Source organism: Oxyura jamaicensis, chromosome 10 (assembly GCF_011077185.1).
Source record: "Oxyura jamaicensis isolate SHBP4307 breed ruddy duck chromosome 10, BPBGC_Ojam_1.0, whole genome shotgun sequence".
Lineage (NCBI taxonomy): Eukaryota > Metazoa > Chordata > Aves > Anseriformes > Anatidae > Oxyura > Oxyura jamaicensis.
In genome coordinates, this window is record NC_048902.1 from 14,765,721 (window position 1) to 14,788,049 (window position 22,329).

Genomic DNA, 22,329 nt, shown 5'->3' on the forward strand with positions numbered 1-22,329 from the left:
GATGACCTTGGAGGTCTCTTCCAACCCTAGTGACTCTGCGATTCTGTGACTCAGGAGCCGAGGCCATACCAGGCCAGGAGCGTTAGTGCCGCACACCCCCGCGCACTCCCGCAGCGAGCCGCGACCCGCGGCGGCCTTTAGGACCCACCCGTGAGCCTCCCTCCCTCTCCCCGCCCCTCCCCGCCATCCTCCCCCCTCATTGGCCGCGCCTCCTGGCCTCCACCCTCCCCTTTCCTTCCCCGCCGCTCTCCGAGGCCCCGCCTCCCCTTGACGTCACGGGCAGGGCGCCGGCTGAGTGGCTGCGGGCGCGGCGGCGGCCCCGCCCCCGGGCCGCACGGTTCCACGGGGGCGCGCGGGCGGGGGCAGGAGGAGGAGGAGGAGGAGGAGGAGGAAGGCTGCGGGGTAGCGCGGCCACGCGTGGGCCGGGAGCGGCCCCGGGGTGTCGGCCGGCCCCGGGCTGTCCGCTGACCACGGGCTCTGCCGGCCGCCGCCGAGGGCTCCGGGACGCCGGGAGAGGCGGTGAGCGAGCCGCAGGTACGCGCGTGGGCTTGGCGGCGGTGGGAGGCGTGCGGGAGGGTGAGGGGAGGGGAGGGGGGCTCGCCTGGGAAGCACCGAAAAAGACCCCAAAAATCCCCAAACTGGCGTTGGAGTCCTGAGCGCGGAACCGGGCGGCTGCCGCTGGGCAGAGCCGGGACCAGCGGGGGGCGGCGGCTGCAGTGCCCCGTCCCCGTGCTGCCCTGCAGCCCCCTGGCACCCCCAAGAAGAAGTTCCGGGCAGCTTTGGGGGCGGTTTTCGCTTTGCTTTTTTATTTATTTATTTATTTCATCCATCCGCTTGCGCTTACCGGTGCGTTAGGGGGGGGTTAGAGCAGCGCTGGCCACACCTGGAGACGGTCTGCCCGCAGCCCCGGGCCGTCCCCACGGACAGCTGCTGCCCTGTCAGGGTGCCACGGGCCGCGGTCTTCCTCCAGAGTCACCCGAAGTCCCAGGACAACGAGCACCTCTGCAACTTTTTACGCTGCGCCTTTCCTCCTCTTCTCCCTCCCCGCGGTGCCTTAGGACGATTTTCCATCAGTTTTCGTCCCACCCGGCGTGTTTGCCAGGCACGGTTCTGCGGGCGGCCGGCTGCTGCCCCTAACCCCGCCGTGCTCCCGGTGGCTGCCCCAGCCCTTGGCCGTGCTGTCCAACACCTCCGGGGGCTCAGGTACCGCTTATTTCCCCTCCCCATCTCTTCACGCCCCTGTTCAGGGAGGTGGGTCCCTTTCCAGGGCCTCGCCGATTGCCTTGCCCTTCTTGCTGTGTCGTATCAAACCTGACCTGGAAACATAGTTTTGTCTCTTCTGTGGTTTTGGCCACCCGCCGTGGCTTCTCTGCGATACGAACACGCGTGGGGAAGAGGTGGAGGTGGAGGCTTGCAAAGGGAAGGTGTGGGCGCAGGGCTCCCGGGACTAACACCAGAGGGGAATTTGCTGCAGAAGCAAATCGGGAGTGCCTTGAGGTAGACAGGAGGCGGTAAACAACTTCAGCGTTGGGGAACCCAAACTTCCTGCCCCTTTTTTTGTTCATTTTCTCCGGTATGTGGCAGTTGCTACGCCAAGTCCTCCTGCCTCATTGTGAAACGTGTCCCGTGGTAGGTCCCTGCGTCTGGGGCAGGCGTGGGTAACTCAGGCAGTGTGACCGGTCTCCTGATGTGGTCTGGGAGAGGCAATAAGGCCAGCCGGGAACCTTTGGACCACAGGAGAGAGGCAAATGAAATTTGTGAGGGCAGCTGGGGAACAAGGGGTGATGCTGCCCCACACCTACTCCAAATGTGTAAGAACGAGCGTGGGGTGCTGCTCGACATGGTCCCTCCAGGGCTGGAGCAGGGTCTCACAGGGGCAGGGAGGGAGCGCTTACCTGTCAGTCTGTATTAATGTGTGAGTTACGATGCCAATTTTGTCCTCGCAGTGGTAACTGCAGGAGCTCAGATCCTCTTCCTTCGCAGCCAGGGGAGGCTTTAGGCGGTGTTAGGAGGTAGGTGAGTGAACCAGGGAGGGCAGGATGGGGCCAGCCGTGTTTTAGGAGTGATGGGGTGAGGACAGAGTGTGTGGGGCAGCTCTGGGGAGGTGGGCACGGGGTGGTGGAGTGGGGAGGTGGAGCAGGGCTGGCAGAGCCATCCAGGGGCATCTGCAGTGGGCGCTGGGGGCCTGTGGAAGAAGCGTGTGGGGAGAAGTAGTGTCAGCAGGCGAAGCGAGTAGATGTTTTATCGACTGCAGGGAATGTAGCTGGCATTGCGTAAAACGCTGGCTGCAGGAGCGCCGGCTAGAATGCACTGAGCTGTAACGAGTTGCCCCGAGTGCCTGGGCTGACCTTTAGCCACCATCAGGTCAGTCTGTCTTTGCTTATCAACTTCATATCCCCGCAGCGACCATTAGCATCACTTCAGCCAGAGAGGGCTGCTCAGTCTTTTCCCAGTCACTCGAGCCTGGGAATGTTGTGTGTCCTGTAACTGCTGCCTGCTTGCTGACCATCAGACTTTGCAAAGACAACCAGTTTTAAATGACAGCCTGCCAGCTTGTGGTGAGGCAAGTTTATTACTGTAGCACGCTGCCAGTCCTTCTGGTTTGCCTGTGATGCATGCACAGATGCCCGGGATAGCCTGGCTTGCTGCAGTGCTCCCATTCAGATCCGGGATGTGGAAGCTGAGTACATGGTTTGACGCTGTTAGTACTGAAATTAAAACATCAGAGATGGGTGTCACCTTTGTTCCTTCTGTCCAGAGCCGGAGGGCAATGAGCAATGCCTTGTCTTGCAGCCTCACACCCTTGAGTATCTGTCAGTGGTTTGCAACCAGGCTTCATTCCCACCAGCATCGGTGGCTGATCAGTTACAGAGACGTGAGGGTCTCCCATCTCCGTGGTATTGCGTGGCGCATTGAGCTCCAGCCAGAGCTGCAAGTGAACTCCTGCACATTGAACCTGGCCGCTGCACCGAGATCTGCCTGACAGAGGAGCAGGGAAAACGAAACAAACAGCAGGTTACCTGGCCGGGCACACAACCCAGATCCTGCCCTGGCAGCAGGGAGACAGACCTGCTTGGTGTGAGGGTAGGTGGCATGGCCTTTGGTTCCTCTGGCCATCTGAGCAAGCAGCATTGCCAGCCTCGGTGCTGGGAGCTGGGCACAGCCTGCAGAGAGAGCGGGAGGCCGCTGGGATCGTGCTCTCTGTAGTCAGCAGCTCGTTAGTTTGGCATACACCACATCTCATCCTATAAACTCTCCCTGGGAAGTGGCATGTGGTTCTGCTTGCCTGTATTTGAAGTACTGAAGGCCTTTTCCCTGTGCAGCACATTAGCAAGCTTGAAAGGGGCTTTATCCTGCTCAGATGGGGCCGGGGTAGATGCTGCAATCAAGTCAATTGTTTCCATTTTGGAGCCTTTTGGGGCATAATGTGGGAGACGGGACTGAAAACTCGCTTCCACTGCAGCCCTGCTTTCATTTTGCAGAGCGACTGTGATTGATCTAGCAGAAGGGAATTCATTCACCAGCAGAGCTGGAGGGCAGGCGGGGAGGACAAAACCCCACAGCAGCCTCTGAAATGAATCACAGGCTCTGAAAGGATCCACTGGGGTTAAGGCATAGCAATGAAAAGCTATTGTCTGGAGCCTGAACTGTGGCTAAAAGCATTATTTATCCCGATTTGGATAGTGGTTGTAGGAGGGTGTGGTATTCCCAGGGACTGCAAAGCCAGTGAGCTTAGTGGTGAACATGAACTTTATTTGATTGCCTCACAGGTAGCTTAAGAAGCTTTATGGAGTAACTCAGTTGTGGACTAGCAAGTCCAATACCTGATTTGCAAATAAAACTGCATCTGTTACGCATAAAGCAAGTTTCCTGCGGATATTTTTATTTTGATTGGAATTTAATCTCCCTTGGCTCTTGTTAGTTTGTCCCTTGTAGGTTTTGGGCACTGCTGCCCCTTTTACCGGTGCTTTTGCAGGACAGAACAAGAACCTTGCTGATTAGTACAGCTTGCAAGTACTGGCTTTGATTCTTATGGTAAGTGGCATTCAATAGATTCTTCTGGAGACTTTGGGCTCAAAGTACAGCATAGATTTAAAGGGAGAGATGGTGAGTGCTGTGGGGAATGGGATACGAAACAGTGGTGGACAGACCAAGTTTCTGAGTTCGGATTTGCTTTAGTAAGCACACTGACGTTCAGATACGTGCCCGGACCTTCTCCAGACAATCTGATCTCCTGGAGCCTACAGAATTGGCCTTGGAAAACCTCCCAGTTTCTGCCTGAGCCAACAGAAGGAGCCTTTCACATGGTCTCTCTGTTTTCTGTCTAGGATGTGCGGGCCAGACTAGAAAGTGAGAAAATGAGAAGAAATGATAAAGAGGCCTCCCATTCTCCAAGGCTGGGGCAGGATCTGAAATCCTGCTTTTGGGGGCTGGAACGTGGATAACTATCTTTCCTTTGCTCGCCTATTTGCAGATATGATGAAACAACGAGAGTTTGTCAGGGAGGCCAAATCCAGCTTTGCTACAGAAATGCCCCTGATTCACGGCAGGGTTACGTTGCCTGAATTCCAGGGTGAGAAATCACGGTCGCATCTTTGCTGCATTAGTCATCCTGCAGAGGAGAACGAATCTGACTGACACGGGCAAACCACTAAATTCACAGGCGTTGCTGGAGACGAACCCTCCTTTATTAGAGAGCAGAGCCTGCACGCAAGCGCCGCCGAGGTGAGGACAGAGCAGAGGAGGCTTCCCGGAGGAGATGCAGGGAAGGTCCTTGGCTGCCCACCTGGCTGCAGCCCAGGCGCCGTGCTCCCCAAGTGCAGCATTACATTAAATGCCAGCTGCTATTTTTATTCCTTTCATCTCAAGCCCTGTTTGCAGAGGGGCACTGTTAGTATCGAGCATTTCTAGCAGCTCCGAGCTGTATACCTGATAGGCCACCGTGTTTTGCAGAGACATGAAACACATCCGAAAAAACCTCTTCAGATTTGTTCGTTCCTCCTTCTTGTTCCCTACCTCCTTTCCCTGCTTATCTTTTCATTTCTTCCGTGTTTGTATTTCTTTTCCTGCTTTTGAAACTCAAGCTGTGTCCCTGAGTACGTGATGAAAGCCTGCATGTGTTGGAGTCTCCTTCTCCTCAAATATTTTGACAGAGCCTCCACCCAGCGATTGCTTTCCGTGCTTCTGAAACACGGCTGTACCGGGGTGTGTGTTCGGCAGCGCATTGCCACACCGCTCTTTGTCCTAAGCAGCTTTGCAAGGAGCTCTCCCCCACGAAGATGAAACCGCAGGTGGCTTCTTACATTTCTAGGTTGCAACTCTTAGAGTAAAAAAGGGGAATCAGCTGTCCTGCAGCAGTAATTCTGTCCTGGGCTGGAGCTGAGCAGCAGGCGTTGCAGCTCGTGAAGGCATTGGAAAGGCACCAATATTCAGGACGAGAGAATAGGCAATTTACTAATAAGTCAAGAATTTATCCCCCTGCTTATAGAGAGAAGCAGAACTTTGTCTGAATTTGAGATGGCATTTCACCCCAGAGGGCTGAGAGTGTGAAATCGGAGAGGGAAAAAAATGAATCTTAAGGCTGCCTCCCTGCAAAATCAGCCACAGCAGCCTTGGTCCATTACGGAGAGTGCAAGCATCATATTGATTTATTGCATTTGTTTGCAGGCAGCCGAACATCCCCTCTCCTCCTGCACGCTCCCCAGATCTGAGAGGTCACCTGGATGTGTGAAAGAGTAAGGCTCAGATCAACAAGGATATTGAGAGTCCTTTCGTGTGACGGTGCGTTTGTGTCGTGTCCCAGCCTGGTGCCCTCGGATGGGTGATGGCTCCTGTCGTGGCTGCTCTGAATTCAGAGTACCTACCGGCAGCCATGTGGCCGGAAAAATGAACACAGCCAAAATGAGCTTGAGTAAATCAAAAAAGGAAATGAGGAAAGCTCTGATCTCAAATTCACACGGGTAGCATTTAAATCCTACTGCAAGCCCCTCGCAGGGCGCGCACGTCAGCCCATGCTAAATCCCAGCACTGAAGAGATGGAGCCTCGTGGCAAGGAGACAGCTCTCCAGCCTCTGCTGCTGCCTAGCGAGTTTCTTTCAGCTCTCCTGAAGGGAGCCGGCAGGGAACTCTGCTGCTTATTTATTTACTTCTTTACTGCTTTAAATAGCTCATGGTTGAGCAAGGCAAAAAGGAAACGTGTTCTGCCTGCTGCTTCTCTGAAAGTCTGCTTGGCAGACAAAAAGCCAGCCTTGGTTCATGGGATCTGGGCTCTTTGTTGGTGTTTAGCCAACCTTTACGGTCCTGAGACTGTAGTTCTCCCCTTCTAAGCAGAAATGATTCTTGAGTCCCTGAAGTCCCACTGGGGACTTACTCTTTCTCAAATATTGTCCGTTTGAAAGGAAGCAGCGTCTCAGCTGGGTGAATTGGGAAGAGATGGAGCACCCTGCACGGCTGCTGGTCCAGCCCAGATGGGGAAACGAGTCAGCTCACAGGGTGCAGACAGCTTGGCCAAAGCAGCTGGGGATCCCTGCTGATAGGGAAATGAAGCGGAGATTTGTGGCTCTCTGCTGGTTTAGGATGGAGGGTGGAACCCCAGGCCTAGCTAAATATAGTGCATATATCAGTAGTGCTCCTGGGCTCTCTCCTCGTATGCATATCTTCTGTGGTTGGAAACCAGGGGCTGATTCGGCTTGGAAGTATCCAATTTCTGAGTGCTGCTTGGATTTTTCAAGAGATAAGAGTATTTCCCGAGGACCTCCTCAGTTACCTACACCAGCTCCTCACCACGGGGACCCACCAGCCTCAGGGACAGCCGCCTGCTGCGGCAGAGGTTTGCAGGAGGCAAGAAGTGCTCGGGCAGAACTGTGACCATTGCTCGAGCAGGGACTTTGGCCAGCTACGTGCTTTTGTTTTCCCACCGTGTTTTCTTTGCCAGCTTTGTCCTGTCCAGAGGCTGCTGGGGCATTTTCTTCCTGAGCTGAGATCAGAGGGGTCTTTTCTCCCTGATCCAGCTCCTACCCTCCTTTTGGGTTGCTGTCTTCCCTGTGTGGGAAGGATTTCCAAAGCACCCTTATCTTGCTCTGCTGGAAAAAATCCTGTCTTTCCTGTATCTGTGTACAAAAGCTTCATACAGCCAGGGGAATAGCCCACAGACAGCACTGGATAGCTGTCAAAAACCTGATACCCCCCTGCCCTCATCCCCACGGGAGAAGGGTTATCATCCGCCTGTGCATGCAGTAAGATCCTCTAAAAGACTTCATGGTGAATATTTGTATTGTATTCATTATATTTATTCTTTGTGTGAGATATTCCTCGTCCCGAGCAGTTCTGGTTTTTATCTGTAGCTCAGTGGCTGGGTAAGGGAAACGAGGAATGCAGTAGGGGCTAAATTCTGCGTGTGTCATGGATCCACCTGCCTGTCACGGCAGTGAAATGTTGAAGTAGATGTTTGTGTGCATCACGAAAAACGTAGAAGGTCCTTTTGGAGCCACTGGATTTTGGAAGAAACCCTCCAGCTGACATGCATGCCTGCAGTGTCTGTTCACCTGATAGGCGTGGAATGATGCCAGGTTCTCTGTAGACTGCGGCACCCACTGGGGTGTGTTAGGATGGGGGAAGGATGAGTGGCTACCGCTTTCCTTCCTGTGCCCAGCCACTGCGGGATTCAGGAAGCAGGCCCTTTGTGCCATCAAAACTGCTTCGTTTTGGAAGCTGCTGAAAAAATAGGAGCAAGGCTTGCTGGCGAGATGGCTGCACACCTGAGCTGGGAGGCTGGGGACCAGTGGCAGCCAGTGCCACCACCCAGCTCCAGGAGAGGCCGACTGGAGCGGCTGTGGCCTCTCCAGCTTGCAGCTATGCTGGGGACCAGTTGGTGCTTGCACCGGGACATGACGATAGGAAGAGCGTCCCCAGTGGGGACTGGCCTGCGACCCACCAACTTCTGCCCTACTCGTTACCTGTTGGTTAGAAATGTTATTTCATTACCCTGGGCAAGATGTTAAATGCTAGGTTGAAGGTTGGATGGTTGTTGTTGTTTTTTATATATATATAATCATAGCAGCTCTGCTGCAGCTTTTATATCGACATTTCTCTTTCCTAAACGACCTGCAGCTTCCATTCTGTCTAGTGGCTTTTCTAATCTTAGTGTCAGAAAAAATGGTGCTGCCTTCCCGTAATCATTTTGTTTGTTTCCGTAGCCGTCCTGTATAAATAGCTTAATTTTCCTGCGGATAAGCACATCGAAGGTTAACATTGAATATGCGGCACGAGCTGTGAGCAAAGGAAGCAGGAGCGATGGCGGGGTGCTCCCTGAGGTGCTAGGAGTAGGAACCTAAATCAATAGCTTTTAGCAGCCTCATAAATGTTTCATTTGTATTCCTCAGTCCAGCGTTGCAGAGCTTTGACGCAGGAATCCGTACAGCCTCTTAAGTTAGCGTTGTCCCTGGGCTGGGTGTGGATGCTGGAAACCAATTCCTCGAGCCGCGCTTAGGAGTGCGCCTCGGCTGCCCGGTGATGGCGTTTTCCTTCCTGTGGTGGTGTTTTCCATCCTGTTTCGGAGCCCCCGTTGCGCACAGCCTCCCATCACAAATGAGACGAGCTCGGCAGCCCCAGCTCCAAACCGCAGGGTTTTGGTGAGGGACGTGCACCAGTGCAGCACAGCGATATCCCCAGCGGTGCTGCTGCCCTGCCGTTAGGAGCTGTGGCTGCTCAGACAAGCTCTCGTTTCTGCCCCGCTTGGCATGGAGAAGACCTTTTCCCTGGGCTGTAACACAGCCCTGAGGAATGAGCGAGGTCTCGGGAACCTCAATAATTCACGGTGGGTGGGGGGGAGAGAGAGACACCCACAAACGCTTGTCCAGTACAGGCTCTGGAGGACCTTGGGTATGAAACGCGTGAGCAGAGCGTGATTCAGGGCCCTTATCTGGCCATCAGCCTCCGCTTGAGGTCATCCGTGGGCGGGTGGTGTCTCGGCGGGGTCGGTGTTGCAAGCCGCCAGCATCCCCGTGGGGCTCAGCGCCGTGTCTGCCCTGAGTCCCTGCGCCGACAGCCACCGGGCTGCTTGCGGGCAGACGGGTGCCTGGGCTCACGTCTCGCCCCGAGCCGGCCTGGTGGCAGATACTGGGCATCTCCCCGGGGTCCTGCATCATGGGAGGGCAGCCTGGGTGCTCGCAGGGGAGAAGGACCCTTAAAAACTTCAGGCTTGCAAAGGAGCAAGGTTTAGACCCCATTTTCCTGTGGATGATGCCCCCTTTTCCCCAGCGTACAGCGACTGCTCGTGGCCGTGTGTCTGCCTCGCGCCAGCAAACAGAAATGTGCACCCAAACAGAAATGCTGAAACGCTGCCGGCCCCACCGAGCCCTGTGACTTGTCCCCATCTTCAACCCAAACTCCGCTTTTAGTCAGAGAGTTTCTTTGGATGCAACACGAATGCCATCTCGTGTAGTGCCTGCCGTGGCTTTGCTGTACCTGCTGCGTAAGCCGAGGCTTTCTGGCTGCTGTGCCGTGTCTGGCAGCTTGGCTCCGGTGCTTTGTGCGTTTCATAGTCACATTTCCCTCCCCCCAGCACATCTTCGTGCATTGGGCTTGGAAAAATCACGTTCCTCATTTACATCTCAGGCTTTTTGTTTGTTCACTTATTTTTGGTGCTTTTTTGTGTTTTTTTTTTTGAAGGCTCATTTTTCAAACCTCAGGAGAGTCGCGCTATCAACTTCAGTGCTGACTTTCTGCTGGAAGAGAGGACTGTGTGCGTTATCTGTCTGCCTACTTTAGTTACATAGGGGAAAAAAATTGGGCTGGCTAAAATATTTTGCAGAGAGCGACCTCAATTCTGTCATCGCTACCAACTTGATTGGTCCAAAGGCTTTTTCTTCCACAGGCTTGGAGCACTTAAATGAAATAGTAGCTTATAAAAGCGTTGTGCTTCCTTCTGCCTGTCTGTTAAACAGTAAATTAGCTGTCTCTTGTATCCTTTTCTGTGATGTGAATCTGTACAGAAAATGCTGAAGTCACAGGGATGTCTCGTGAGCTTTATCAACAAAAAGCTGCGGTGAAAGGCTTTGGTAAAACCGGTTCAGAACTTTTGGCTGGTGCCGGTAGCTAGATATTCCACAAAGAAAACCAGCAGCAATTGCCTTTCCTAAAGCTGCAATAATCTTCATGGAAATCAGAAGCCAAACTTGATCTGTGCTGAGCCGAGAACAGAGTGGTGCCCTTTACCCTGGATAGACTGCTCTCCTAATGCTGTTTTCGAAGGAAAAATGCTCTTCTGCGGTTTGCCAATCCCCTCTAGGGGCTGTTGAGACAATTTACCCTCGAGTTTGGGTTCTGATTGCTTCATTTTGCTGCTCCATTGCTGCAACCAACAAGCAGACTTCCCCCCTCGTGCCCCCGCCTTTCCTTGTACAGCCCGAGTCCCGTTTCAGGAGGGTGCTGGAGGTGCAGGTCCTGTAAATCAGGGTGCAGGGGCACCCACTGGTGCTTCGTGTCTGAGGTCCGCTGATGGTGCAGCAGGGTTGTAGAGCAATTGTGTCTGTCCTGGTGCTGGCTCAATGCCTCGCATCGGTGAGAACAGGAGAATAATCCATCTTCTGCTCGTCTCTCCGCAGGCTGTCGAGCTGTCACCATGTCAGTCAGCGTCCACGAGAACCGTAAATCCCGGACTAGCACCGGCTCCATGAACATCTTGCTGTTTCACAAAGCTTCCCACCCGGACTGCGTGCTGTCCCACCTGAACACCCTGCGGAAGCACTGCATGTTCACCGACGTCACCCTTTGGGCAGGAAACCGCTCGTTCCCGTGCCATCGGGCAGTGCTGGCCGCCTCCAGCAGGTACTTCGAGGCCATGTTCAGCAACGGCCTGCGCGAGAGCCTGGACGATGAGGTGAATTTCCACGACAGCCTCCATCCGGAGGTGCTGGAGCTGCTGCTGGACTTCGCTTATTCCTCTCGGATCATCATCAACGAGGAGAACGCGGAGTCCCTCCTGGAGGCTGGGGACATGTTGCAGTTCCACGATGTCCGAGACGCAGCGGCCGAGTTCCTGGAGAAGAACCTCTACCCTTCCAACTGCCTGGGCATGATGCTGCTCTCGGACGCCCATCAGTGCCGCCGGCTCTACGAGCTCTCCTGGAGGATGTGCCTGGTCAACTTTGAGACCCTTCACAAGAGCGAGGACTTCAACAACCTTTCCAAGGACACTCTGCTGGACCTCATCTCCAGCGACGAGCTGGAAATTGAGGATGAGGAGAAGGTCTTTAAGGCTGTCCTCCAGTGGGTGAAATACGATCTAGATGAGCGGAAGGCTTATCTTCCAGAGCTGCTGAGGAACGTTCGCCTGGCCTTGCTTCCTTCTGAATGCCTCAAGGAGGCTTTGGCTTGTGAGGACCTGATCATGGTGGATGAAAGGAACAAGCTTGTCTTGGACGAAGCCATTCAGTGCAAGAAGAAGATCCTCCAGAACGATGGGGTTGTCACCAGCCCCTGTGCCAGGCCTCGCAAAGCCGGCCACACCTTGCTGATCCTGGGAGGGCAGACCTTCATGTGCGATAAGATCTACCAAGTGGATCAAAAAGCCAAGGAAATTATCCCCAAAGCAGACCTGCCGAGCCCACGGAAAGAGTTTAGCGCCTGCGCCATTGGCTGCAAAGTGTACATCACTGGTGGCAGGGGCTCGGAGAACGGGGTCTCCAAAGACGTGTGGGTGTACGACACTGTCCACGAGGAATGGTCAAAAGCCGCCCCCATGCTGATAGCTCGCTTTGGGCACGGCTCAGCCGAACTGGAAAACTGCCTGTACGTGGTTGGGGGGCACACTGCGGTGGCTGGGGTCTTCCCTGCGTCGCCTTCGGTGTCCTTGAAGCAAGTCGAGAAGTACGATCCCACGGCCAACAAGTGGATGATGGTGGCTCCGTTGAGAGACGGGGTGAGCAACGCCGCGGTGGTGAGTGCCAGGCTCAAGCTTTTTGTCTTCGGTGGCACCAGCATTCACCGGGACATGGTGTCCAAGGTGCAGTGCTACGATCCGCTCGAGAATCGGTGGACGATCAAAGCGGAGTGCCCGCAGCCCTGGCGTTACACGGCGGCCGCCGTCCTGGGCAGCCAGATTTTCATCATGGGGGGAGACACGGAGTTCACGGCAGCATCCGCCTACCGCTTCGACTGCGAGACGGACCAGTGGACGCGCATCGGGGACATGACAGCCAAACGCATGTCCTGCCACGCTTTGGCCTCGGGGAATAAACTCTACGTGGTGGGGGGCTACTTCGGGACTCAGAGGTGCAAAACGCTGGACTGCTACGACCCCATGTCGGACACGTGGAACTGTATCACAACGGTGCCTTACTCGCTCATCCCCACGGCTTTTGTCAGCACCTGGAAGCACTTGCCGTCATGAGGGGCAGGGCTCGGGGGCTCGTAGCCAGGAGTTCAGTAAGGTAAGGGTCTCCTCTAAAACTGAAACGTGCTGTCTTGCCTCAAATGCATCTCCACACACTGCGCAGAAACCACAGGTTCCAGTTCACTCGCTTTTTAATGAGAAAGGTGAATTTAAAGGTGGGAGAGACATCACACCAAAAAATAATCAGCTCTGTGGTGCTGGAGGTCTTGCTCTCTCTTGTTTCGAGATGGTCTGATCCACGCCTGCTCTCGTGGATATGACCATAGAATACATCCTGTCCCCATGTGGTTGAGGGTGTCACGGTTTCTTAAGGCACTTAACTTTGAGATCTGGAATACAGTAGGGCCACACGTGCTTTGGAAAAAGTCTCAGTGGTTTAATGTGGGTATCTGGGTGGTCGGTTTGGAGCTGATGAATATGTAGGCAAGTGACCCCTAGGATGATGGAGAATCCCAAGTCTCTTTTTATGTTCTGTGTTTACATTTCAGTGGGTAGCAGAAGCTTAGAAGCCTTGGTGCATTTGATGGTCCTGGTGTTTATTTAATATCCAAGCTGTTGCCTGTTAAATCAGAACTTCTGAGACTTGTGTGTGAGACCTGAGTGGGAGGGAAGGGGTTTTGGAACCAGCAGAAGAACGTGTTTATCGGTGTGTTGGGCTGTGTGGGAATGAGAAGGCTGGTGGAAGCTCCTGGTGTCCTGTACGGTTCTGGTTCTCACGTGCCCAGAAGTAGTGTTGGCACCCCTGGCAGAGGGCAGCTGGTTCCTCCTCACCTCCCCAGCGGGATGCTTGGTCACCATTCTGGTCACCAGTTCTCCTCCAGTGAGCTCTGCACATCATCACCGATCTGTGCCAAGATCTAACTGTAGGAAAAGTCCAAAAGCGCTCTCGCCTTGCATTGTGGAAGCAGAGGTGTTGGTGCTATCCGTGTCACCTCTCCAACAAGTCTGTAACACCTCTGCAGCCTCCTGGCTGGGAAACCCTCTCCTCTGGGGGCAGGATTGATGAGCTTCACTTAAGGTTTTATTGGAAGGTGAGACCATGGGGGGGGAAATTCTTCCTTATCTTCATCAAAATCTACTTAACAGAAGAGGGAACGCTTCCCAAAGCCTCTAACACCCTCTTACTTCCCGCTTTGCACTTGGTGTGCCTGGGAATCACCCAGAGGTGAATTACTGCAGTGCTCAGGCTCATGATCTCTGGATGCCAGCTGGGAACCGAAGAGAAGCTCCTGGCACCCCTGCCAGGCGTTTGCCCAGCATGACCACCTCTTTGTCTCAAGAAGAAGCACCCAGGGCGTTACTCTGGCCTTTGATTTGCAAAATGATGGACTTTAACCTGGGCTGGACTACAGTGGCAAGAGTGGGAAGGGTTAAAATGAGATTTCTGAGCGCTTTCACAGTGCTGGAAGATAATGGCCTTTCCAAATTCTCCTCCTCAGGCGTTGCCTAGCATCTGTCACAGTGGCTCAGTAAGCTAATTAACTGCCACTCAGCTGTTAAATATTGTAGCCAGGAGGGTGAGGACTCCATCGTTTTCAGTGCAGGTCAGTGGGCCCCCCCTTTAAGAGCCATCCTAGAGCTGAAAATTAATTTTCTCTGGTAGCAGATGTTTGAATATTAAAGCTCCACACCAGCCCCACCGCTGGCAAGAGGAAGGGTGAACAGTTTGAGGTGAGAGTTGGTTCTTCAGCCACCGAATAAAAATCAGTCCCCCAAAACACAGAGCCTTTACGTCTTCTCTCCTGCCTTTTTCCTCCACGCTGTATTGGGATTGCTCAGACCTAATAAAGATCTCTGGGGAGTTATATGGTGTTGTTCGCTGTACGCTGGAGCCTGGCACAAGCACAAGAGAATTAGAAACTGTAATATGCCAACCTACAAATAAAGCTGGTGAAAAGTCACTGTGTAAGGGTTTTATGTGCTTTCCTGGCTTCATTTCCACTCATTGCTTAAAAGAAGCATTTGAAATATACTTGAGTGAGTTTTTTTTTTTCCAGAGAGCGTTTTTTTACTTCATTTTAACATGAAGAGCTGTGGCTCCTCTCATCACTTGCTGTGTCTGGCAGGGGTTTGCTGTCTTGCAGCTCCCACAGCACCAGGGTTTGTGCTGCGACAGGCACTTTGCTCCCTATAGCATCCCCTTTCCAGAAGGGGCACCCAGAGGCAGGGTGGCCAGCGCTTTCCTCCTGGGTCCTGCAGGTGCCTCTCCTTTGGGAGCAGGCAGCCCCTGTCCATCCTATGGGGAATGTGCCTCAGCTGGGGGAGGAAGTCATACTTTGTACAGCAGGAGAAAAACAAAACCAAAATCTCGCCTATAAACCAGCAAGGTTGCTTTCACACCAGCCCCGACACCCAAATAACACATCCCTGAGAAACGTTGATCGTAAAGCAGAGGCTGCTCTTAATTTAAAGCATAAAACTGCTCGGCTGGAGCTGTTTCCCGTGGGGCTTGGCCTCCAAACGTCCCCAGCTGGAGCAGAGGCCAGCCTCACACGGAGCTCCCGGTGCCCCTGCCCCGTGATGTGGACACCCAAATGCCAGGGATTGAGTGCGAGGAGCGGCATGCAGCCTGGAAGCCAGCCCCCTGCCCACCTGTGACTGTGGAGCTGCTGTGAAATGGTGGAGCTGGTGCTGCCGGGGGGCTTTCTGGTGGGACCTGCTCCCGCGTTTCCCCTCTTCCCTGGTTGGAGGCAGAAAGTTGGGCTAAAGCTGGGGTTAAACTTGGGCTGAGCTAGCTGCGGTGCTCCCTCAGGGGTGGCGGCTGAGGCAGTGAATTGCTGCAAAAGGGAAACAAAGACACTGCTACTACAGACACCCGAGTTTATAAATACAAGTGAAGCCCAGCTCTGCTCTTGGATCTTCCAATTTTGGGGAGAACCTGGCCCACCAAGCTGTGGGCTCTCATGCTCCGGGGCGAGCAGCTTCCCTTTCACCCGCACCCCTGCGCAGTGCCCAGCATGCCTGTGGGGCTGGCTCCCAGGCTCTGATTCCTGGGGCGCATCCCAGAGCCGAGAGCCGATGTCGTGCCCCGTGGAGGGCCTGGCTCCCATGCTGGGAGCGCGGTGGCACCGGTACTGGCACCCCAAAACCTTCCTCCTGCCCTGGGCAGAGGCGGCAGCACTGAGCGGCGGAGGCTGCAGCCAGGCGCTGGTTTTCTTCTGGCACCAAAAAGCTGAACTTTGGCCCCAAAGTGCCCGTGAGGGTTTCGGCAGCCTGCCAGGCCCAGCGCTATATTCTGGTACTGCCAGGCTGCGGTCACACTAAACATCGGATCTGTTCAATGACTCTTTTCCTGATTATTTAATTACGGCAGAGATAACAAGGCTTTTACAAGCACGGGTTTGGCTTCCCTTCTGCGTGGAGCTGGGGCAGCTCTCGCCGTGCAAGAAGCCGCAGGTTTTTGGGGCCATGCATCACTCCCGGCCACATCCAGCTCACTGCTGGACACCTCGCCCTGCACAAGCCCCGGGTGCCTGCAGCAGCACTCAAAGCAGCTGAAAAACCTCCAGGAAACCTCCCTGGTGCTAGAAACCAGCTTGCGAGGTGCTAGAAACCTGTTCCAGCCTCGCTGTTGTTGCCGGAACAAAGTCACAGCCGGTTTCTGTCGTGGCTCCCAGGGAAAGGCATTTGCATGAGCCCAAGAGCGAGGCAGGAGGAACAGGGAGGGCAGCGCTGCTGCCGGGCGGGCGGCTGGTTGTCTCCGGAGCCAGTTTATCAGGCAGCGTTGGAAGGGAGTGGCTGGCCCGGGGAGGAAAGGCAATGAAAATCAGGCTTTTCCTAACTCTGGGCAGATGGAAACATGTGCAGTCTGCGCTCGGCCCCAGACTGTGGTAATCAACCCCTTGGAAGCAGCAGGCGTAGGGATAGTTTTGGAGGAACTGGTGGAAAAGGGAAAAAAAAAAAAAAGCTTTTTTTTGTTGTGTTTTTTTTTTTTTTTTGGTTTGCTTTTTCTGTTCACGTTCATGGCCCCAAGCACACCGACTGCTTCCCACCCGCACCTCTCTCTGCGGTCGGGGGGGGGGGTGACACCAGGAGCTGCCAACATGCAAAACCCTTTCTCCATGCATCCCAGAGCCTGCAACGTGGCGATTAACAACCTTTCTCTTTCCCTCCCCAGATACCGGCATCGCATCCACGTCCCCTTCCTCGCTGCTGGAGCCGGCACAGCCGAGTCCCCTCCCGTCCCCCTGCACAGGATGCCGAGGAGCCTGTAACATCCTTCCCCGGTACCTCGGGACACGAAGGACCTGGCCATCACTGCCAGGCTGGGCACTAGGGATATGGGGGACACGGGGGACATGGGGAGGGCGGCTGGTGGATGCTGGTGGCCCAACATGAGCGGGGAGCTGGCGGATGTGCACCAGGCTGCATCCCCCGGGGCACCCTTAGGTGCTCTATGTTACTTGGTCATGGGGGTTAAGAGATTTGTATTTTATTTTTGTAGGCAGTGAGCTTGCTGTTGGCGCTGCCTGCTGTATGGGTGACGTGGAAGCATTTTTTTATAGGGAAAAAGGGCTGGGAAAGGGGGAGCAAGGGAGGGGCTGAGCCCAGCAAAGAGCACCTGGCTCCCCCCGGCCACGCAGAGCCCGGCCGAAACGTTGCGGCGTGGGAGCTCTGCAGCGCCGTGTGCCTGGGCGAAATGGGGCAGGTGCCTCTGGTTTTTGCTCTGTGGAGCTTTTTGGTGTTTTTTTTTTTCCCCTCCTTTTTCGCCTCGGGCTGGGGGCCAGGCAGCTCCCCGCACACAGCTGCCGGGGCGCGCGCCGCCGCTCTGCCAGCGTGCCAAAACTGCGGCACCGCGGCGAGATGCCCCGGCGGATAAAGCCTGCTGCCTGCTCCGAGCAGCTCCTCTGAGATTCCCCTCCGTGCTCTCCTGCTCTCCAAACAGCGCGTGGGTGAGGGTGTAATTAGCAAACGAGCAGGAACAGAGGCTGGCTGCGTGGCCGGGCACACTCGGGCCTTCGGAGGCCTCTCAGCTCCTCTCCCTCGAAGGGAGGACAGAGGGAAGGAGCAGCACAGGGCGCACGAGGGCTGGGCTGTGGTGGGAGTCCCCTTCTCCCATGCATCCAGGGTGGACATTTGGGTGCTCCCCGGGGTCAGCTGCGGGTTTTTTGGCCATCCATGGGGGCGCACAGCTCTGGGCGGGCCTCATTGAGCTGTGTCCTGCAGTGGGTACCCTTGCCTTTCTCCCCGTCATTCGGCAGTGCTGTAGCCTGGCCAGCGGGATGATGCAACGCTCTGAAAGCCCTTGTGTGCTTCGAACAACAAAGCCTTTGAGGAGCAGCAAGCGCCCTTTGCTGCCGGGAAGAGCACACTGGGTGCGCAGCCCTTCTGCAACTCTCTAAATGACATTTATTTACATTTCGTAGGGTTTTTTTCTTTTTTCTTTTTTTTTTTTTTCCTCCAGCTGCCTGCAAACTTTAATAAAAATGATGATCTGGGAAACCATTTGTGCCTTTTTCACAGGAGTCTCCTCTTCATTCCTAAGCAAGTCGGAGTTCGGTCTAATAACAGGGCCGAGGAATAATAACAGGCTTGTGTGGTTCGCAGCCAGCCTCCTGCAGCCAGCCTCGCTCTAATTACTGTTGCATCAGAGCTTGGGAAACTGAGGCACGATGCGGAGTGTCTCACCCCAGGTGGCAGGGCTGGGAATAAAGCATCCCCTGGGACATGAGGAGACCCCGCAGGCCTCACCGCGGCCTTGCAGCACCCGCCAAATAGGCTGAGAGGGCCATGTTCCTGCACAGCAAGCGGCCATTTTTAAGGAAGAAGAGAAGAATTTCCACTTCTGGTTTCTTTATTTGCCTTCTTGTTGCTGCTGCAGCTCCCGAGAAGGGGCCCTGCTGACAGGCGGGATGGGATTCCCAGCCGTGCCCCAAATCACACTTCATCACGGGGGGCTGGGGCTGGACTCAGCCCCGTGCAGGAGGGCTCCGGGATCTCCCTCACAGCTCCAGCTTTGCTCCAGAGGGCTGTGAGAGGTCCAGGGTCGCTGCTGAGCACCTACCAGCACGTACTGGCACCAGACAGAGCAGGATGATCCTGCACTGTTGTGTTTCCCTGCTGGTACTACCATGGGACGCAGGGATGGGGATGCAAAGCACCCCATGGGCATTATGCACAGAGGCTCAAAGGGGTTTGGAGGCCGAGTTTTGTGGTTGTAGAAGAGGCCGGGAAGGTGTCCCCGTACCCCTGGAGCAGGCTGGGGAGCGGGCATGAGCTGGGCAGAACTGAGCGCGAGGCCCCATAGCAAAAGCTCATTAAGGAGCCCTTTGAGAAACCAATTCAGGGCTCAGAAATTACTGCTGGATGAGCAGGAGGATGAAAAATAGAGAGAGAGGGAGTGTGTGAATAAAATCCCTTTCAGTTCTGTTGATGCAGGTTTCACACAGGACCCTGGGACTTTAAATACCGGCTCGGAGGCTTTGCGACAGGCTGGCTTTGATATGAGCCATGCAAAGGCGTGCTCTTTTGTGTTTATTCTGGAGCTTGCCCCAAAGACAATTCAAAAGCGATCACCAGCTGCTGTGACAGCAGCAACCTGTTGCTAAGGAATTAAATGCGATGCAAAATAAAAAGCTTTCTCAGTTAGCTGCACCAGAGCGAGGGGAGTGCGAGACGGAGGCGGATGGAGCAGGGCGAAGCTGCGGCCAGCTCCGGTCAGGATCTTAACCGGGAGGGACAGGGGAAGAAATGTAGAATTGATTGATTTATTTATATATATATATACATATATATTAAAAATAATAATAATTTTTTTTTGGCTTCTCAACATGTCAAGGTCAGCTTGGTTTGGGAGTGTGTGGGGGAAAGCCTTGGAGGGTGGCTTGGTGGGGCTGTGCACTCCCATGGCACAGCCAGCCCTCGCTGCTGAGGGTCGGGAGCTCAGACATGCCCCGGGACCCTGCCCTTGCTCAGCATCCTTTCAGCCCCACTCTTCCCCCATCTGGAGCTAAGACTGAGCTCCCAAAGCATTTCTGAGGAGGGCTGAGGGAAGGGCCAGGAGATGGTCAGGCAGCTCGTGGGACCAGACCCCTCCCAGGCCCCTGCCCTCCGTCCCCAAGCGCTGGACCTCTCCAGAGGCAAAAGGCCGAGGCTCCTCTCTCTTATTTAAATTAAACTCAAAGTGCCTTGTTGGGTTTTAAATATGCATTTTCCCAGCTTGACCCCAGCTGCCCTTGAAATAATACTATTGTGCAACGAAGGCCTGCAGGGAATTCTCAGCCGAGCTCATTCGCCCTTTTTCACTGGAGTCAATTAAAAGCAGAGTAGCTGGTGATTTAATACGTCCGGTGTCTGAGGCAGCCCCGCATCCACACAGAGGCTGGCTCTGGCCATCCCAGGAAACGCAGATGTGGTTATGTTTCCAAGGGCAGGAGGAACCATTGCCACCAGCTCCCCGCAACCAACCGGGGATTTTCAGCTGGGCTGAATCCCTCTCGCTCCGGTGCAGAGCATGAGACCTGCAGTGGAGCTCCTGGTGTGAGTGAATAATGGAGGCTGAGCTCATTTTTTCTTCCTCCCTTACAATCTCCCTTTTTTTTCCGTTTCACCACCTCCTTATTTAATGTCATCGACAGTTGCGCAGAGCCATCAGCGCTGCTTGCAGCAGTGTGACCTACTTTATCGTTCCTCGCTGACTTCCTCGCTGAAATGGTGAGCTCAGAGCCCACCCAAGCCATTCAGTGTTTCTCAGCTGAATAACAAATCCAATTATGTGGAAGAAAGACCAGCTTTCACGCTGTCTGTGCCTGGACAACTCACTTCCCTCTCTCTGGTGCTCGCTGCACCTCCAATGGCTGCATCCCACACAAGGACCCCTCTGTACACCCTCTTCCAAATGCTGATGGGGTAAGGGTCGAAGAGATCGGATCCTGACTATCCGATGTGTCTTTACATTCCTCCTGACATCCCCTGGGGAGCTCAGAGATCACATCAGGTGTGGTTTTGAAGTGCTGGCTGTTTTGGGAAGCGCTCTGGGGTTGTGTGGGCACAGCACAGTTTGTGCTCCTTAGAAAACTGATGGCACTTTTGTCTGGGGCATGGTTTAGGAAGCCACAGCGAAGTGCTGACATCCAGTCCCTGCACAGCACCTCCCCAACTGCCCTCTTCTGGGTCACCGTCTGCAGGCATCACAGGCACAGACAGACAGGGGGACGCTTCCCAGGCCGGCCCCCTCCTCTGCCCCCGCTGCTCCCCATGGGGCCGGTGCCCTCCTGGGCTTCTTGGGGTTTCGCACAGGGCTTTGTTAATGACTCACTGCTCCTGCTTGGCTCTAATTACACCCCTGCCTAATTACTTTTGCCAGCTTGGCTGGAAAGATGCAACTGGTGGGAATCGGCTCTTTGGTGAAAGGAAGGAGGGGGGACAAAGAGCATCTGGAGATGCTGAGCCCTGGGAGACGCCAGGCTGCAGCGGGAGGTCGGGGGGATTGGGAAGTGCTGGCTGGAATACATCTGTGCTAGGCACGGCCATGGGAGTGCAAAGGGACTTAAATGAGGCCCCTCCAGGGACCCTCCTGGGGATCAGCTCTGCCCCACTGGGGAGCAGGGAGCCTGGCATCATCCCTGCTGGGGACTGTAGGGATGTCTTCTAGCCAAAAGCGATGGTTGCTGTTCCTCTGTAGCCTCACCAAACAAGTTATTGACCCAAAAAATGAGTCTCAGAGTGCCGGAGAAAGGGCCTCCATCCAGACCAGCATGGGAATGTCATGGTGAGGAGATGGGTGAGGCAGAACCAGGCAAGGGGCCCTTCCCTGCAACAAAAATCAAAGCCACTGCCATGGCAGAAATAGAAAATGATCGGAGGGAATCACATCTATTTACACTCCCTTTAATCCACATACTCCTGTGTTCATTACACAGTCACATCCAGCACAGGGATGGGCACTGGCACCCATGGTCATCAAGGCTTCATCCGTGCTCAGCTCTCAGCAGCTGCATCGCTTCAGTCTGCGTTATTTAACCTTGCCGGCGTAGATTAAACATTAAAAAGGTCAAGGTGACATCTCTTGTATCTCTAGCTAGTGTCAGATATTATCCTCCCCTTAATTTAAACTTGTTCCAGCCCTAAACAAATCAACACGTTGCAGTGTTTAACCTCCCTCTAACTAATTCACAAACCCAGGTGCCTTCTATGGAAAAGCCAACTCATCCCTGCACCATTCACCTTGCAGCTGATCACAAGGCAGCTCACTCACTGAACTAATAAGGGTTTTGCCTTTCCTTCTCTTAATAAAGCCTCCGTGAATGAGAACCCTGTCTGCAAGCCCCAGCCCAGCTTACACCTGTGTCCTCCCAGAACTCAAATTTTTCACCGTGGAGCCAGGATAGAACTCAGCAAGGGCAGCAAAGGGGAAAAAGGTGGATAATGCCAAACAAAGAGGTGGCAGTAAACCATTTTTCTGTCCTATGCCTATCAAAATGATTTTTTGAAGCCCCCCCCAAACTGTAAGGAGCCCTTCCAGGTGGAAGCACCAGTGGCAATGCAGCCGTGTCCAGGTGACCCATGATGTGGCCACGCAGGGGTCTGGTGGGTTTTTGCTCTGCCCTTGAGCACTATGGGGCTGGGCAAATCCCTGGGAACTGGGATGCTCAGATGCACATCACTGCTGCTTTGGGATCATCTAAAATAGATGACCCACGTGGATGGGGGAGAACATCAGTCCCATCACCTTAGCCATACCATGATGGCTCCCAGCATGGGCAGGGAATGAAATTCTGGACAGCTGGTTTGGGATGTTCAAATTGCCACGCGCAGGTGGGATCCTCCATCCCCTGCTCTGCAGAGGCAGCTTTCCTCCTCCTGTGAGCGATGCCCGTGGTATCGCAGCAGCCTGGTACATCAGTGCTGCTGCATTTACTGCAGGGGCTTGGGATAACGCCTTCCCTGGGGAAGGGCCCGTGCCCCCGCGGCACCCCATGCTCCCCAGAGGCAGC

At 54.5% G+C, this 22,329-nt stretch overlaps 1 protein-coding gene across 3 annotated transcripts; it reads left to right on the forward strand.

Annotated features, from left to right (window-relative positions):
* The first annotated feature begins 325 nt into the window (after nt 1–325).
* On the forward strand, nt 326–17,823 carry KLHL25 (kelch like family member 25). 3 transcript variants are annotated; one of them, XM_035335915.1, is made up of 4 exons: nt 326–456; nt 495–519; nt 10,605–12,431; nt 16,512–17,823. In XM_035335915.1, the coding sequence occupies exon 3, from the start codon at nt 10,622–10,624 to the stop codon at nt 12,389–12,391; it is 1,770 nt and encodes a 589-aa protein (XP_035191806.1). In that variant the 5' UTR covers nt 326–456; nt 495–519; nt 10,605–10,621; the 3' UTR covers nt 12,392–12,431; nt 16,512–17,823. The 3 variants fall into 3 exon arrangements, with proteins under 3 accessions (XP_035191806.1, XP_035191805.1, XP_035191807.1); XM_035335914.1 differs by lacking the exon at nt 16,512–17,823 and having other exon boundaries at nt 10,605–14,295; XM_035335916.1 differs by lacking the exons at nt 326–456; nt 495–519; nt 16,512–17,823 and adding an exon at nt 1,972–2,012 and having other exon boundaries at nt 10,605–14,295.
* Nucleotides 17,824–22,329: the final 4,506 nt, after the last annotated feature.

What these genes read in the sequence shown, in the direction of transcription:
- KLHL25 (XM_035335915.1), top strand. Translation starts at nt 10,622, where the DNA reads ATGTCAGTCAGCGTCCACGAGAACCGTAAATCCCGGACTAGCACCGGC.